This window comes from Camarhynchus parvulus, unplaced genomic scaffold (assembly GCF_901933205.1).
Source record: "Camarhynchus parvulus unplaced genomic scaffold, STF_HiC, whole genome shotgun sequence".
In the NCBI taxonomy this organism is placed as follows: domain Eukaryota; kingdom Metazoa; phylum Chordata; class Aves; order Passeriformes; family Thraupidae; genus Camarhynchus; species Camarhynchus parvulus.
Window position 1 is genome coordinate 155,804 of NW_022148446.1, and position 18,010 is coordinate 173,813.

General features: G+C 43.3%; 1 protein-coding gene across 1 annotated transcript in view; it reads right to left on the reverse strand.

The window, feature by feature from the left end:
- Window positions 1-14,627, reverse strand: part of ATP2A1 (ATPase sarcoplasmic/endoplasmic reticulum Ca2+ transporting 1) — a 34,333-nt gene extending 19,706 nt beyond the window's left edge. The window contains 7 exon segments of the mRNA XM_030970507.1: window positions 1,003-1,121; window positions 2,125-2,205; window positions 3,251-3,389; window positions 5,331-5,435; window positions 7,548-7,630; window positions 10,211-10,228; window positions 14,399-14,627. Of these exon segments, the coding sequence (XP_030826367.1) occupies window positions 1,003-1,121; window positions 2,125-2,205; window positions 3,251-3,389; window positions 5,331-5,435; window positions 7,548-7,630; window positions 10,211-10,228; window positions 14,399-14,516 (663 nt within the window). The 5' untranslated portion in view covers window positions 14,517-14,627.
- Between the last annotated feature and the right edge of the window lie 3,383 nt (window positions 14,628-18,010).

Here is an 18,010-nt window from a genome sequence, read left to right on the forward strand (position 1 = left end):
TGGGGTTTTTAGACCAAAATTTGTCATTTTTTAGACCCAAAACTGTGGGATTTGGAGACAAAATTGGAGGTTTTTCAGACCAAAAATTCTGGAGTTTTAAGACCAAAATTTGAGGGTTTTTAGAGCCAAAAATGAGAGATTTGGACCCAAAATTGACTTTTTTTAGAGCCAAAAATTGAAAGTTTTTATCCCAGAAGTTTGAGGGGTTTCTAGAGCCAAAAATGAGAGATTTGGACCCAAAATTTGGGGTTTTTAGACCAAAGTCTGCCCTTTTTTTAGACCCAAAACTGTGGGATTTGGAGACAAAATTTGAGTTTTTTCAGACCAAACATTTGGGGGTTTCTAGAGCCAAAAATGAGAGATTTGACCCCAAAATTGACTTTTTTTAGAGCCAAAAATGGGGGTTTGAACACAAAAAATTGAGGGTTTTGATCCCAGAAATTTGAGGGGTTTTAGACTCAACAATGAGATTTTTGACCCACAATTTGTCATTTTTTTAGCCCCAAAAATGTGGGATTTGGAGACAAAATTTGAGGTTGTTCAGACCAAAGTTTGGGGGTTTCTAGAGCCAAAAAATGAGATTTTTGACCCAAAAACTGGGGTTTTTAGACCAAAATTTGTCTTTTTTTAAGACCCAAAAATGTGGGATTTGGAGACAAAATTGGAGGTTTTTCAGACCAAAAATTCGGGAGTTTTAAGACCAAAATTCGGGGTTTCTAGAGCCAAAAATGAGAGATTTGGCCCCAAAATTGACTTTCGTCGGACCCAAAATTTGGGGATTTTCCACCCAAAACCGAGAGATTCCCCCCAACAATTTCAGGTTTTTTTTTACACCCCAAAACCGAGCGATTTCATCCCAAAATTCGGGACTAAAATTCGCTTTTTTAAACCCTCCCAAACGGAGAGACACTGCCCCAAAATTCAGGGGGGTTTTTTTTTTTAGACCCCCAAATTCAGCCGGTTTGCCCCCGAACGCGTCGGATGACGTCACCCCGGGATGACGTCAGCGATGACGTCAGCGATGACGTCACTCACCGAGAACAGCATGTTCTTCTTGTCCTGGTTGACGGCGCGGGGGTCGGGCACCGGCTCCGTGTGCTTGATCACCGACACCGACTCCCCTGCGACCAGTACGGACCAGTTTGGACCAGTATGGACCAGTACGGACCAGTTTGGACCAGTATAAACCAGTATGGACCGGTATGGACCGGTATGGATCCAAAAATCCCCATAGAAATCCATAGAAACCAGTATAAACCAGTATGGACCGGTATAAACCAGTACGGACCCAAAAATCCCCATAGAAATCCATACAAACCAGTATAAACCAGTATGGACCGGTATAAACCAGTTTGGACCCAAAAATCCCCATAGAAATACATAGAAACCAGTATAAACCAGTATGGATCAGTATGGACCAGTATAAACCAGTTTGGACGGTGTAAACCAGCATGGACTGGTCTGAACCAGTTTGGACTGGTCTGAACCAGTATAAACCAGTAAAAACCAGCATGGACCGGTACAAACCAGTATGAACCCAAAAATCCCCATAGAAATCCATAGAAACCAGTATAAACCAGTACAGACCAGTACAGACCACTATGGACAGGTATAAACCAGTATGGACCAGTACAGACCAGTACAGACCAGTATGGACCGGTACAAACCAGTATGGACCGGTTGAAACCAGTTTGGACCCAAAAATCCCCATAGAAATCCATAGAAACCGGTATAAACCAGTACGGACCAGTATGGACTGGTCTGAACCAGTATAAACCAGTATAAACCAGTTTGGACCAATATAAACCAGTATGGACCAGTACAAACCAGTATAAAAAACCTCTAAATTTCCCCCATTTTTAACCCTTTAATCCCCTCCCAGTCCCTCCCAGTCCCTCCCAGTTTGTCCCAGTCCATTCCCAGTCCCTCCCAGTCCCTCCCAGTCCCTCCCAGTCCATCCCAGTCCATCCCAGTCCATCCCAGTCCCTCCCAGTCCATTCCCAGTCCCTCCCAGTCCCTCCCAGTCCATCCCAGTCCATTCCCAGTACATCCCAGTCCATCCCAGTCCATCCCAGTCCCTCCCCGCCCCCTCCTGGCCCCGAACCAGTACAAACCAGTACAAACCAGTGAGGATGGACTGGTCGACGCGCAGCGTGGTGGATTTGATGGAGATGATCCGGATGTCGGCCGGGACCTTGTCCCCAACTGGGAACAGAGCGGGGCCGGGCGGGTTTGTACTGGGACAGACTGGGGCAAACTGGGAGGGACTGGGGCAAACTGGGGCAAACTGGGAGGGATTGGGGAGGGGACTGGGGCAAACTGGGACAAACTGGGACAAACTGGGAGGGACTGGGAGGGACTGGGAGGGGATTGGGGCAAACTGGGACAAACTGGGACAAACTGGGATAAACTGGGACAAACTGGGACAAACTGGGAGGGGACTGGGGCAAACTGGGACAAACTGGGATGAACTGGGAGAAACTGGGAGGGACTGGGAGGGGTTACTGGGAGTTACTGGGAGCTGAAGGCTCCGTGTGCCCCCAATGTCCCCAATGACCCCTGAGTGACCCCTGAGTGACCCCTGAGTGACCTCAGTGACCCCAGTGTCCTTGAGTGACCCCAATGTCCCCAATGTCCCAAATGACCCCTGAGTGACCCCAATGTCCCCAATGTCCCCAGTGTCCTCCCAGTGTCCCCAATGTCCCCAGTGTCCCTTTAACCCCCCAATGTCCCCAATGTCCCTTTAACCCCTGTGTCCCCAATGTCCCCAGTGTCCCAAATGACCCCTGAGTGACCCCAGTGTCCCCAATGTCCCCAATGTCCCCAATGACCCCAATGACCCCAATGACCCCAATGTCCCTGAGTGTCCCCAGTGTCCCCAGTGTCCCTTTAACCCCTGAGTGTCCCCAGTGTCCCCAGTGTCCCTTTAACCCCTCAGTGTCCCCAATGTCCCCAGTGACCCCTGTGTCCCCAGTGTCCCCAGTGTCCCCAGTGTCCCCAGTGTCCCCAATGTCCCCAGTGTCCCAAATGACCCCTGAGTGACCCCAATGTCCCCAATGTCCCCAATGACCCCAATGACCCCAATGTCCCTGAGTGTCCCCAGTGTCCCCAGTGTCCCTTTAACCCCTGAGTGTCCCCAGTGTCCCCAGTGTCCCTTTAACCCCCCAATGTCCCCATTGTCCCCAATGTCCCCAGTGTCCCCCGTGTCCCCAGTGTCCCTTTAACCCCTGAGTGTCCCCAGTGTCCCCACCTGCCACCTCGGCGATGTCCCCGGGCACCAGGTCCCTGGCCTTGATCCTCTGCACGGCCTTGCGGTCGCTGCGGTACACCTTGCCCATCTCGGGCTCGTACTCCTTGAGCGCCTCGATGGCGTTCTCGGCGTTCCGCTCCTAAAGGGACATTTGGGGACATTGGGGACATTGGGGACATTGGGGACATTGGGGACATTGGGGACACTGGGGACATTGGGGACACTCCTTGAGCGCCTCGATGGCGTTCTCGGCGTTCCGCTCCTGGGGGGACATTTGGGGACATTGGGGACACATCGGGGACATTGGGGACATTGGGGACATTGGGGACACACTGGGGACATTGGGGACACTCCTTGAGCGCCTCGATGGCGTTCTCGGCGTTCCGCTCCTGGGGGGACATTGGGGACACATTGGGGGCATTGGGGACACATTGGGGACACACTGGGGACACATTGGGGACATTGGGGACATTGGGGACATTGGGGACACACTGGGGACATTGGGGACATCGGGGACACACTGGGGACACACTGGGGACATTGGGGACATTGGGGACACACTGGGGACATTGGGGACACTCCTTGAGCGCCTCGATGGCGTTCTCGGCGTTCCGCTCCTGGGGGGACAGCGGGGACATTGGGGACACTTGGGGGACACGTTTGGGTCATTGGGGACACATTGAGGACATTGGGGACATTTGGGGCCATGGGGGACATTGGGGACACGTTTGGGACATTTGGGGACATTTGGGGACATTTGGGGGACACGTTTGGGACATTTGGGGACATTGGGGACACGTTTGGGACATTTGGGGACATTTGGGGACATTTGGGGCCATGGGGGACATTTGGGGACATTTGGGGGACACGTTTGGGACATTGGGGACACATTGAGGACTTTGGGGACACGTTTGGGACAGCACAGGGACAGCACGGGGGGCGTTGGGGACATTGTTGGGGACAGCACACGGGGACATCAGAGAGACCTCAAGGGACACCAAACCTCCCCGAAATGTCCCCAAGTGTCCCCAGATGTCCCCAAAATTCCTCCAAATCCCCAAATCCTCAAAGTCTCCAAATCCCCCGAAATGTCCCCAAATCCCCTCAATGTCCCCAAACCCCCAAAGTCCCCAAATGTCCCCAAAATCCCCAAAATGTCCCCAAAATGTCCCCAAATGTCTCCAAATCTCCTCAATGTCCCCAAATCCTCTAAATCCCCAAATGTCCCCAAATCCTCCAAAATCCCAAAACCCCCAAATGTCCCCAAAATGTCCCCAAAACCCCTAAATCCCAAAATGCCCCCAATGCCTCAAAACGTCCCCAAATCCCCAAAATGTCCCCAAATCTCCCTGATGTCCCCAAACTCCCCCAAAAATCCCAAAACCCCCCAAAATCCCAAAATCCCCCAAAATGTCCCCAAAACCCCTAAATCCCAAAATGCCCCCAAATCCCCAAAATGTCCCCAAATCCCCAAAGTCCCCCAAAACCCCCAAAGTCTCCAAATGTCCCCAAATCCCCTAAATCCCAAAATGTCCCCAAAATGTCCCCAAATCCCCCAAAATGTCCCCAAATCCACAAAGTCCCCAAATGTCCCCAAATGTCCCCAAATCCTCCAAAATCCCCAAACCCCCAAAACGTCCCCAAATCCCCTAAAATGTCCCCAAATCCCCAAATGTCCCCAAATCCTCCAAAATGTCCCCAAATCCTCTAAATCCCCAAATGTCCCCAAATCCTCCAAAATGTCCCCAAATCCTCTAAATCCCCAAATGTCCCCAAATCCCCCAAAATGTCCCCAAATCCCCTAAAACCCCCAAATGTCCCCAAATCCCCCAAAATGTCCCCAAAACCCCCAAAATCCCAAAATCCCCCAAAATGTCCCCAAATCCCCAAAGTCCCCAAATGTCCCCAAATCTCCTTGATGTCCCCAAATCCTCTAAATCCCCAAAATCCCCCCAAATCGCCCCCAAATCCCCTCGATGTCCCCAAACCCCCAAAGTCTCCAAATGTCCCCAAATCCCCTAAATCCCAAAATGTCCCCAAAATCCCCCAAATCGCCCCCAAACCCCCGCGCCGCCCCCACCTGCCAGACGCCGACCACGGCGTTGGCGATGAGGATGAGGAGGATGACGAAGGGCTCGACGAAGGCCGTGATGGTTTCCTCGCCCTCCTCGAACCACGCCAGCACCTTGGGGAACGTCCCGAAAATTCCCCAAAAAATCCCCAAATTCCCCCAAAATTTCCCCCCCAAATTCCCCAAAAATCCTACAAAAAAAACCCCCAAAAAAACCCCAAAAATAAAAATAAATCAAAAAATTTCCCCAAAAAATCCACCAAAAAAAAAGGGAAAAAAAATCAATTTTTTTCCCGCCAAAGCCCCAAATTTTCCCCAAAAAATTCCCCAAAAAATTCCCCCAATTCCCCAAAATAAACCAAAATAAAATTCGCAAAAAATTTCCCCAAAATAAAAATAAATCCCCAAAAAATCCCCCAAAAATCTCAGAAATTTCCCCAAAAATTCCCAAAAATCCCCCCCAAAATTCCCACAAAATTCCCACAAAAAAACCCCCAAAAACCAAAAATAAAAATAAATCCCAAAAAATCCCCAAAAATTCCCACAAAAAAAAACCCCAAAAACCAAAAATAAATCCCAAAAATTCCCCCAAAAAATCCACCAAAAAATGAAATAAAATTCAAATTTTTCCCCCCAAAACCCCAAATTTTCCCCAAAATTCCCAAAAAATTCCCCCAAATCCCCCAAAATAAAATAAAATAAAATTCGTAAAAAATTTCCCCAAAATAAAAATAAATCCCCCAAAAAAATCCCCCAAAAATCTCAGAAATTTCCCCAAAAATTCCCAAAATTTCCCCCCAAAATTCCCACAAAGAAATCCCAAAAAACCAAAAATAAATCCCAAAAATTCCCCCAAAAAATCCACCAAAAAAATGAAAAAAAATTCAATTTTTTCCCCCCAAAACCCCAAATTTTCCCCAAAAATTCCCCAAAAATCCCCAAAAATCCCCAAAAATCCCCAAAATTTCCCAAATCCCCCCAAAATAAAACAAAATAAAAGGTTGGGGCAAAATTTCCCCAAATAAAAAATAATTTTCCCCAAAAAAGGTTTCAGAAACCGGAATTGGAAATAAAAAAACCACAGAAAATTTTCCCAAAACCCATTTACCAATTTGGGGGCCAAATTTTTGATTTTGGGGTTCCCAAACTTCTGGGGATGTTTTGGGGCTGTTTTGGGGGTTTTTGGGATTTTTGGGGCCATTTTGGGATTTTTGGGGTTTTTGGGGCCGTTTTGGGATTTTTGGGATTTTTGGGGTTTTGGGGGCTTTTGGGGCGTTTGGGATTTTTGGGATTGCTTTAAATTGGGGCCGTTTTTTTTGGGCTTTTGGGGCTTTTTTGGGCTTTTGGTTTTTGGGCATTTTTAGGGGCGTTTTGGGGCCTTTTGGGATTTTCGTTTCTTGGGGCGGTTTTTGGGATTTTTGGGGGCCGTTTTGGGATTTTTGGGGCGTGGGCGGGGTGGGTTGGGGTTATGGGGCTTTGGGGCTTGGGGCTGGGTTTTGATTGGGATTTTGGGGCTTTTGGGATTTTTGGGGCTTTGGGGTGGGGTTTGGTTTTGGTTTTTGGGGCTGGGGCTGGGTTTGGGGTTTGTTGGGGCTGGGGGTTTGGGGCCTTGGGGTTTGGGGCTGGGGGCTTGGGTTGGGGCCTTGTTGGGGCTTTGGGTTTTGGGTTTTGGGGGCCGTTTGGGGCGTTTTGGGGGCGTTTGGGATTTTGGGGATTTGGGGGCGTTTTTGGGGTTTTTGGGGCCGTTTTGGGGCCGTTTTTGGGATTTTGGGGCTTTTGGGGCCCTTTTGGGGCCCTTTGGGCTTGGGGCGTTTGGGGGCGTTTTGGGATTTTGGGGCCATTTTGGGGCGTTTGGGGCCGTTTTGGGATTTTTGGGATTTTTGGGGTTTTGGGGATTTTGGGGCGTTTTGGGATTGTTTTGGGGTTTTGTTTGGGGCTTTGGGGCGTTTTGGATTTTGGGCTTTTGGGGCGTTTGGGATTTTGGGATTTTTGGGGCCGTTTTGGGGGTTTTTGGGGCCGTTTTGGGATTTTTGGGATTTTTGGGGCCGTTTTGGGGCCGTTTTGGGGTTTTGGGGCGTTTGGGGCCATTTTGGGGGTTTTGGGGATTTTTGGGGCCGTTTTACCTTTTGGGTTTTGGGGGGCTTTTTGGGATTTGGGGCGTGGGATTTTTGGGATTTTTGGGGCCGTTTTTGGGGTTTTTGGCGTTTTGGGGTTTCGGGGACTCACGAAGGAGATGCAGGCGGCCAGGAGCAGAATCCGCACCAGGAGATCCTCGAACTGCTCGACCACCAACTCCCAGATGGACTTGCCTGCGGAATTCGGGGCGAAATTCGGGGATTTTGGGAAAATTTGGGGATTTTGGGGGGAAATTATTTGGGATTTTGGGGGATTTTTGGGGGGATTTTTGGGGCTAATTTTGGGAGAAAATTTGGGAATTTTAGGGGGAAAATTTGGGAATTGGGGGGAAATTGGGAATTTTGGGGGGAAATTCGGGAATTTTGGGAGAAAAATCGGGAATTTTGGGAAAATCGGGAATTTTGAGGGGAAATCTGGGAATTCTGGGGATTTTTTGGGACATTTTTGGGGATTTTTGGAGCATTTGAAGCTATTTTTTAAGGTTTTTTTCGGGGATTTTGGGGACTTTTTTGGGGCTTTGTGGGGGAAAATCTGTGGATTTTGAGGGAAAATTTAGGGAATTTGGGAAAATTGGGAGTTTTGGGGGAAAATTCGGGATTTTTGGGGATTTTTTGGGGGAATTTTTGAGGCTAATTTGGGGAGAAAATTCAGGGATTTTGCGAAAATCAGGAATTTTGGGAGAAAATTTGGGAATTTTGGGGGAAAAATTCGGGAATTCTGGGGATTTTTTGGGGACTTTTTTTTGATTTTTGGGGCTAATTATGGGAGAAAATTCGGGAATTTTTGGAGAAAATTTGGGAATTTTGGGGGAAATTTGGGAATTTTGGGGGAAATTTGGGAATTTTGGGGATTTTTTGGGGGAAATTTTGGGGATTTTGGGGAAATATTTGGGATTTTTGGGGGAAATTTTGGGGATTTTTTGGGAAATTTTAGGGAAGTTTTGGGGATTATGCGATATTTTTGGGGGGGATTTTTTGGGGATTTTAGGGAATTTTGGGAATTTTGGGAAATGGGGATTTGGGGGTGTTTGTATTTTGGTTTTTTTGGGACATTTTTGGGGATTTTTGGGGCTAATTTTGGGAGAAAATTCGGGAATTTTAGGGGGAAAATCTGGGAATTTTGGGGGAAAATTGGGAATTTGGGGGGAAAATTTGGGGATTTTAGGGATTTTTCTGGGACTTTTTGGGGGACATTTTTGGGGATTTTGTACATTTTTGGGAAGGGTATTTGGGGATTTTTGGGGGAAAAATTCGGGGATTTTGGGAAAATTGGGAATTTTGGGGGAAAAATTTGGGGATTTTGGGGGGAAATTCGGAGTTTTGGGGATTTTTTGGGGACTTTTCTGGGATTTTTGGAGCGTTTTATGTGATTTTTAGGGGTTTTTGGGGATTTTTTTGGGGAAAATTTGGGAATTGGGGATTGGGGATTTTGGGAAAATTGGGGATTTTGGGGGAAAAATTGGGAATTTTAGGGATTTTTGGGGATATTTTTGGAACATTTATTGCTTTTTTTTTAGGGTTTTTTTGGGGGATTTTTGGGGCTAATTTTGGGAGAAAATTCGGGAATTTTGGGGGAAAATTTGGGAATTTTGGGGATTTTTTGGGACATTTTTGGGGATTTTGGGGGGAAAATTCAGGATTTTTGGGAAAATCGGGAATTTTGGGGGAAATTTGGGAATTCTGGGGATTTTTGGGACATTTTTGGGGATTTTGGGGGGGAAATTCGGGAATTTTGGGGATTTTTGGGGGATTTTTTTTGGAACATTTGGGATTTTCTTTTTTTTAGGGTTTTTTTGGGGGTTTTTTGGGGGAAATTCGGGGATTTTGGGGGAGAAAGTTCGGGAATTTTGGGGGAAAATTGGGGGATTTTAGGGATTTTTTGGGGACTTTTTTGGGGACTTTTGGAATGTTTTATGCTGGTTTTTTAGGGGGTTTTGGGGATTTTTGGGAGAAAATTCTGGAATTTTGGGGGAAAATTTGGGAATTTTGGGAAAATTGGGAATTTTGGGGGAAATTTGGGAATTTTGGGGATTTTTTGGGGACATTTTTGGGGATTTTTGGAGCATTTTATGTGATTTTTAGGGGGTTTTGGGGATTTTTGGAGGGAAATTTGGGAAGTTTGGGAAAATCGGGGATTTTGGGGGAAATTTGGGAATTTGGGGGATTTTTGGGGATTTTTGGGGACTTTTTGGGATTTTTGGAGCATTTGATGCTATCTTTTTAGGGGTTTTTTGGGGATTTTTGGGACTTTTTGGGGGGGAAATTTGGGAATTTTGGGGGAAAAATCAGGAATTTGGGGAAAATTGGGAAATTTGGGAAAATCTGGGAATTTTAATGGAGTTTTTGGGGGATTTTTATGGATTTTTGGGGGATTTTTAAAATTTTGGGAGTTCTTCAGGGGCTTTTCAGGGATTTTGGGGAAAATTTGGGGTTTTTTGGGACTTTTGGGGGCTTTCTGGAGACTTTTTGGGACATTTTTCTTGACATTTTGGGGGATTTTTGGGGGGATTTTTGGGGGGATTTTGGGGGGATTTTTGGGGCTTTTTATTTTTTCCATTTTTAGGACTTTTTTTGGGACTTTTTGGGGACAATTTGGGACTTTTGGGGGCGTTTTGGGTCATTTTTCGGGCATTCGGGGACATTTCAGGGGCATTTTTGGGCATTTTCGAGACTTTTGGGATCAATTTTTGGTCATTTTTGGGTATTTTGGGACAATTTGGGACATTTTTGGGGCATTTTGGGTTTGTCACTCACCTTCCTCTGCCGGCAGCTCTGGGGGGAGAAAAGGGCACGTTAGAGAGAACCCCAAAAACCCCCAAATTCCCCCAAAATTCCCCAAAAATTCCCAAAATCCTCAAAAAAATTCCCCAAATTTCCCCCCAAAAATTCCCAAATCCCCCAAATTCTCCAAAATCCTCAAAGAAAACCCCAAAAATCCTCCAAAAAAATTCCCAAAATCATCACAAAACTTCCAAAATCGCCCCCAAACCCCCCCACCAAAAAAAATCCCCAAAATTTCCCCAAAAAATCAGAAAAAAATTCCCTAAAAATCCCAAATTCTCCTGAATCCCAAATCCCCCAAAATCCCCTCAAAAATACCCCAAAAAATTCCCTCAAAAATCCCAAAACCTCTCCAAAATCTCCTAAAATCCCCCCCAAAATCAAAAAAATCCCCAAAATTTCCCCCAAAATCCCAAATCCATCCCTGAAATTTTCCAAAAATCCCCCAAAATCTCCAAAAATTCCCCCAAAAGCCCCGGAAAAACCCCAGAAAATTTGAAAAAGAATCTCAAAAATCTCAAAAAATCCCAAATTCCCAAATTTCTCTAAAAGCTCCTTAAAAAAACCTGAAAAAAATCCCCAAAAATCCCCAAAAAACCTCAAAAAATCAGAAAAAAATCGAAAAAAAAAAAATCAGAAAAAATTCCCCAAAAAATCCCCCCAAAATTCCTAAATCCTAAAAACCAAATCTATCCCCAAAATCCCCCAAATTGCCCCAAAAAATTCCCAAAAAACGCTCGGAAATGCCCAAAATGTCAAAAAATCCCTAAAAATTCCCTAAAAATTCCCCCAAAAATGCAAAAAAAATCCCAAAATTCCTCCAAAAAGTCCCTAAAAGTCCCAAAAAATCCCAAATCGCCCCAAAATATCCCAAAAAAATCCCCACAAAATTAAAAAATCCCCAAAAATTCCCCCCAAAAAATCCCCAAAAATCTGAAAAAATCCCCCAAAAATCCCCAAATCCCCAAATCTTGAAACCTCTCTAAAGTTCCCTAAAAACAAAAAAAAAATCCCCCAAAAATCCCCCAAAAGTGCAAAAAAATCCCTCAAAATTCTCAAAAAATCCCCAAAAATCCCTCCAAAAATCTGAAAAAAATCCCCAAAAAATCCTAAAAATCCCAAATCCCAAATCTCCTCTAAAATCTCCCAAGTCACCCAAAAAAACCCACAAAAAATCAGAAAATAATCCCAAAAATTCCCTAAAAATCCCCAAAAAATCCCCCCAAAAATCCCCCAAAAAATCTGGAAAAAAAATCTCAAAAAATCCCTAAAATCCCCAAATCCCAAAACCGCCCTAAAATCCCCTAAAAACCCCAAAAAATCGCCCCAAAAATCCCCAAAATTCATCCAAAAAAGCCCTTAAAAAATCCCTAAAAATTCCCAAAAAATCCCCAAAAATTCCCTCAAAAATCTGAAAAAAAATCCCCAAAAATCCCTAAAATCCCCAAATCCCAAAACTGCCCTAAGATTCCCTAAAACCCCCAAAATCCCCAAAAAATCCCTAAAAAAATCTGAAAAAAACCTTTAAAAAATCCAAAAAAAATCCCCCAAAATCCCCCAAAAATCGCCAAAAAAAAAATCCCAAAATTCCTCCAAAAAATCCCTAAAAATCTCAAATCCCAAAACCTCTCTAAAATCTCCCGAATCACCCCAAAATTCCCCCCAAAATCTGAAAAAAATCAGAGAAATTCCCCAAAAAGTCCCGAAAAAATCGGAAAAAATCCCAAAAAATCCCTAAAAATCCCAAATCCCAAAACCTCCCTAAAATCCTCCAAATCACCCCAAAATTTTCCCAAAAAATCTGAAAAATATCCCAAAAAATCCCTAAAAAATCCCCAAATCCCCGAATCTCAAAACCTGTGTAAAATCCCCTAAATCACCCCAAAATATCCCCCCAAAAAACCCCAAAAATCTCAAAAAATCTGGGAAAAAATCCCCAAAAATCCCCAAAAAAACCCCTAAAATCCCCCAAAACCTGGAAAAAACCTCCCAAAAATACCTAAAAATCCCTAAAATTCTCCCCAAAATCCCCAAAAAAGAAAAATCTCAAAAATCCCAAAATCCCCAAATACTTCCCTAAAATCCTCCAAATCACAAAAACCCTAAAAATTTCCCAAAAAAAAAAATCCCCAAAATCCCCCTCAAAAAATCCTAAAAATCCCCCAAAAACCCCAAAAATCCAAAAATCAAAAAATCCCAAAAAATCCCAAATCCCAAATCTCCTCTAAAATCTCCCAAATCACCCAAAAAAAGAGACAAAAAATCAGAAAATAATCCCCAAAAATCCCCTAAAAATCCCAAAAAATCCCCTAAAAATCCCATTTTTTCTCCCCAAATCAGCTCAAATTTTCCCAAATTTTCCCCAAATCAGCCCAAAATTTAAAATATTGAACTTTTTCTCACCATTGGGTCCGTATTTCTCGAGGCTCCTCTTGACCTGCTCGGGGCTCAGCCCGACGCTCTCGGTCACCCCGAAAACCCAAAAATCCCCGAAAAATCCCCAAAAATTCCCTAAAAAATCTGAAAAAAATCCCAAAAAATCCCTAAAATCCCCAAATCTCAAAACCTCCCTAAAATTCCCTAAAAAAACCCCAAAAACCAGGAAAAAAACTCAAAATAATCCCAAAATTTCTCCAAAAATACCTAAAAAAATCCCTAAAAATTCTCAAAAAATCCCCAAAAATCCCTCAAAAAATCTGAAAAAAATCCCCAAAAAATCCCTAAAAATCCCTAAAAATCCCAAATCCCAAAACTCCTCTAAAATCTCCCAAATCACCCGAAAAAACAGAAAAAAATCAGAAAATAATCCCAAAAATTCCCCTAAAAATCCCCAAAAATCCCCTAAAAATCCCCAAAAATCCCCTAAAAATCCCATTTTTTCTCCCCAAATCAGCTCAAATTTTCCCAAATTTTCCCCAAATCAGCCCAAAATTTAAAATATTGAATTTTTTCTCACCATTGGGTCCGTATTTCTCGAGGCTCCTCTTGACCTGCTCGGGGCTCAGCCCGACGCTCTCGGTCACCCCGAAAACCCAAAAATCCCCGAAAAATCCCCAAAAATTCCCCAAAAAATCTGAAAAAATCCAAAAATCCCTAAAATCCCTAAATCTCAAAACCGCCCTAAAATTCCCTAAAAACCCCCAAAAATCGCCCAAAAAATCTCCAAAATTCATCCAAAAATTCCCTAAAAAATCCCCAAATCCCCGAATCTCAAAACCTGTGTAAAATCCCCTAAATCACCCCAAAATATCCCAAAAACCCCAAAAATCCCCCAAAAAATCTGGGAAAAAATCCCCAAAAATCCCCAAATCCCCAAATCTAAAATTCCCTAAAATCCCCCAAAAACCTGGAAAGAAAATCTCAAAAAAAGTCCCAAAATTCCTCCAAAAATACCTAAAAAAATCCCTAAAAATTCTCAAAAAATCCCCAAAAATCCCTCAAAAATCCGAAAAAAATCCCAAAAAATCCCAAAAAATCCCAAATCCCAAATCTCCTCTAAAATCTCCCAAATCACCCGAAAAAAACCCCAAAAAAATCAGAAAAAAATCCCAAAAAAATCCCCTTTTTTCTCCCTAGACCTCCTAAAATTGCCCCAAATTTTCCCAAATTTTCCCCAAATCAGCCCAAAATTTAAAATATTGAATTTTTTCTCACCATTGGGTCCGTATTTCTCGAGGCTCCTCTTGACCTGCTCGGGGCTCAGCCCGATGCTCTCGGTCACCCCGAAAACCCAAAAATCCCCGAAAAATCCCCAAAAATTCCCCAAAAAATCTGAAAAAAAATCCCCAAATCCGCAAATCTCAAAACCTCCCTAAAATTCCCTAAAAAAACCCCAAAAACCAGGAAAAAAATCTCAAAATAATCCCAAAATTTCTCCAAAAATACCTAAAAAAATCCCTAAAAATTCTCAAAAAATCCCCAAAAATCCCTCAAAAATCAAAAAATCCCCAAAAAATCCCTAAAAATCCCAAATCCCAAACCCTCTAAAATCTCCCAAATCACCCGAAAAAAGCGAGAAAAAATCAGAAAATAATCCCAAAAATTCCCCTAAAAATCCCCAAAAATCCCCTAAAAATCCCATTTTTTCTCCCCAAATCGCTCAAATTTTCCCAAATTTTCCCCAAATCAGCCCAAAATTTAAAATATTGAACTTTTTCTCACCATTGGGTCCGTATTTCTCGAGGCTCCTCTTGACCTGCTCGGGGCTCAGCCCGACGCTCTCGGTCACCCCGAAAAAGGCCAAACATTCCTCGGCCGTTTTGGCGTGAGCGTTCTCCATCCTGCGCTTTGCCCAAAATCCCCAATTTTGGAGGCCAAAAAATCTTCGGGGGGGGAGAGGAAAAAAAATCGAGGGGGAAAAAGCAAAAAAAAAAGGGAGAAAAACGGTGAAAAAATGGGGAAAAAATGAAAATAAAATGGGGAAAAAATGAAAATAAAAGGGGGAAAAAATGGGGAAAAAAATGAAAATAAAAGGAGGAAAAAATGAAAATAAAAGGGGGAAAAAATGAAAATAAAATGGGGAAAAAATGAAAATAAAATGGGGAAATAAATGGGAAAAAAAGGGCGGAAAGGGGAGGAAAAGGGGAAAAGGGGAAAAACGCTGAAAGAAAAAAAATGAAAATAAAAGAATGGAAAAAAAAAAGATAAGAGGAATAAAATAATAAGGAGAAATGAAAAGAAGAAATGAAGTTCAAAGAAATGAAGTTCAAAAAAAAGAAAAAATTTTAAAATCAAATTAAATGGGGAAAAATGAAATTTAAATGGGGAAAAATATCAAATTTAAAGGGGGAAAAAATAAATTAAAGGGGGAAAAATCAAATTTAAAGGGGAAAAAATCAAATTTAAAGGGGAAAAATGAAATTTAAATGGGGAAAATATATCAAATTTAAAGGGGAAAAAATCAAATTTAAAGGGGAAAAAATGAAATTTAGAGGGGAAAAAAAATCAGATTTAAAGGGGGAAAAAAATCAAATTTAAAGAGGGGAAAATGAAATTTAAAGGGGGAAAAAATGAAATTTAAAGGGGGAAAAAATCAAATTTAAAAGGGGAAAAAATCAAATCTAAAGGGGGAAAAAAATCAAATTTAATGGGGAAAAAAATCAAATTTTAAAGGGGAAAAAAATCAAATTAAAAGGGGAAAAAAACCTCCAAAAAATCAAATTTAAAGGAGGAAAAAACACCAAAAAAAATCAATTTAAAGAGGGGAAACGGCCCCAAAATCGGAAATTTTCATCCTCCCCCCCCCCAGTGTCGGCGGCGCCGCCGGAGGCGTTTGGGGGAGGGGGGAGGAGCGCGGGGGGGTTAAAAAGGGGGAACCCCCCCCCAAAATTGTCCCCCCCCCGGGTGACGCTTTCACCCCTCCCCCACCCGCGGCTATTTCGGGAGTGATGGACGGGAGGGGCTGGGGGGGGGAGGGGAGGGGGGGAGGGGAAATTGGGGAAAAGTTGGGGGGAAAATGGGGGAAAAATTGGGGAAAATTGGGAAAAAAAATGGGAAAAAATTGGAGAAAATTCGAGGAAAATTTGGGAAAAATTGGGGAAAAATTGGGAAAAAATTGGGGGAAATTTGGGGGAAATTTGGGAAAAATTGGGGGAAAATGGGGGAAAAAATTGGGGGAAATTTGGGGGGAAATTTGGGAAAAATTGGGGAAAAATTGGGAAAAAATTGGGGGAAATTTGGGGGGAAATTTGGGAAAAATTGTGGGGAAAATGGGGAAAAAATCGGGAGAAAATTGGGGGAAATTGGGGGGAAATTTGGGGAAAAATGGGGAAAAAGTTGGGGGAAATTTGGAAGAAAATTGGAGAAAATTTGGGGAAAAAATGGAAATAATTAGGGAAAAAATTGGGAAAATTTGGGGGGGAAATGGGGGAAATTGGGGTGAAAATGGGGAAAATGTGGGGAAAAAATGGGGAAAAAATGGGGGGAAATTTGGGGAAATTTGGGGGAAAATTGGGGAAAATTGGGAAAAAAAAAAATTGGGGAAAAATTGGGGGAAAGTTGGGGGTTCTCGTCCCAAAAATGGGGAAAATTGGGGAAAATTAGGGAAAAAATTGGGGGCAAAATGGGGGAAATTTGGGGAAAAGTTGGGGAAAATTTGGAAAAAAAAAAGGAGAAAATTTGGGGAAAATTTGGGAAAAATTGGGGGGAAATGGGGAAAAAATCGGGAGAAAATTGGGGGAAATTTGGGGAAAATTTGGGAAAAATTGGGGGAAAATTGGGGAAAATATGGGAAAAATTGGGGGGAAATTTGGGGAAAATTAGGGGCGAAAATGGGGAAAAATCGGGAGAAAATTGGAAGAAAATGGGGGAAATTTGGGGAAAGTTGGAGGGAGTTGTCCCCAAAAATGGGGGAAAATTGGGGAAAAATTGGGGGGGAAATGGGGGAAATTTGGGGGAAAAATTGGGGGAAAGTTGGGGGAAAATTGGGAAAAATTAGGGAAAAATTGGGGGAAAATTTGGGGGAAAATTGGGGGAAAATTGGGGAAAATTGGGGGAAACTCGGGGGGGTTTGTCCCCAAAAATGGGGGAAAACTGGGGAGAAAATTGGGGGGAAAATGGGGGAAATTTGGGGGAAATTTGGAAGAAAATTGGAGAAAATTTGGGGGAAAATGGAAAAAATTGGGGGGAAATGGGGGAAAAAATGGGGAAAAGTTGGGGAAATTTGGGAAAAAATTGGAGAAAATTTGGGGAAAAATTGGGAAAAATTGGGGGGGAAATGGGGGAAATTGGGGGGAAAAACTGGGAGATAATTGGGGAAATTTGGGGGAAAGTTGGGGGTTTGTCCCCAAAAATGGGGAAAATTGGGAAAAATTAGGGAAAAAATTGGGGGGGAAATGGGGGAAAATCAGGGGGAAATTGGGGGAGAAATGGGGAAAAAATTGGGGAAAATTGCGGGGAAATTTGGGGAAAAATTTGGGGAAAATTAGGGAAAAATTGGGGCCGAAATGGGGAAAATTGGGGGGAAAATTTGGGGGAAAATTGGGGAAAAGTTGGGGGGTTTGTCCCCAAAAATGGGAGTAAATTGGGAAAAAATAGGGAAAAATTTGGGGGGGGAAATTTGGGGGAAATTTGGGGAAAATTGGGAAAAAGAAAAAATTGGAGAAAATTTGGGGAAAAGATGGAAAAAATTAGGGAAAAAATTGGGAAAAATTGGGCGGGAATGGGGGAAAAATGCGGAAAAGTTGGGGGAAATTTGGGAAAAAGTTGGAGAAAATTTGGGGAAAAATTGGGGGGGAAATGGGGGAAATTTGGGGGAAAATGGGGAAAAATTTGGAAGAGAATTGGGGGAAAATTGGGGCAAAAAGTTGCTAAAAAATGGACCCAAAATTGGACAAAAAATCCTCAAAAAAGGACCCCAAAATGCCCCCAAAATTCCCAAAATTGGCCCCAAAATTTCCCCCAAAAATGGCCCCAAATACCCCAAAATTGGACCCAAAATTAGACCCAAAATTCCTCAAAATTGGGCCCCAAAAATGACCCCAAAACCTCCAAAAAATGGCAAAAAGTTCCCCGAAAATTTGCCACAAAATTTCTCAAAAATGGCCCCAAAATTCCCCCCAAAAATGTGAATTTTTTTCCTGAAATGGCCCCAAAATTCCCCAAAATTGGGTCCAAAATTTCCCCCCAAAAAATTGGACCCAAAATTCCCCAAAATTGACCCCAAAAAAGGCAAAAATTCCCCCCAAAATTCCCCAAAAATTCCCCCAAAATTGGACCCAAAATTCCCCCAAAATTCCCCAAATTCGGACCTGGAAAATGCCCCCAAAATTTTCC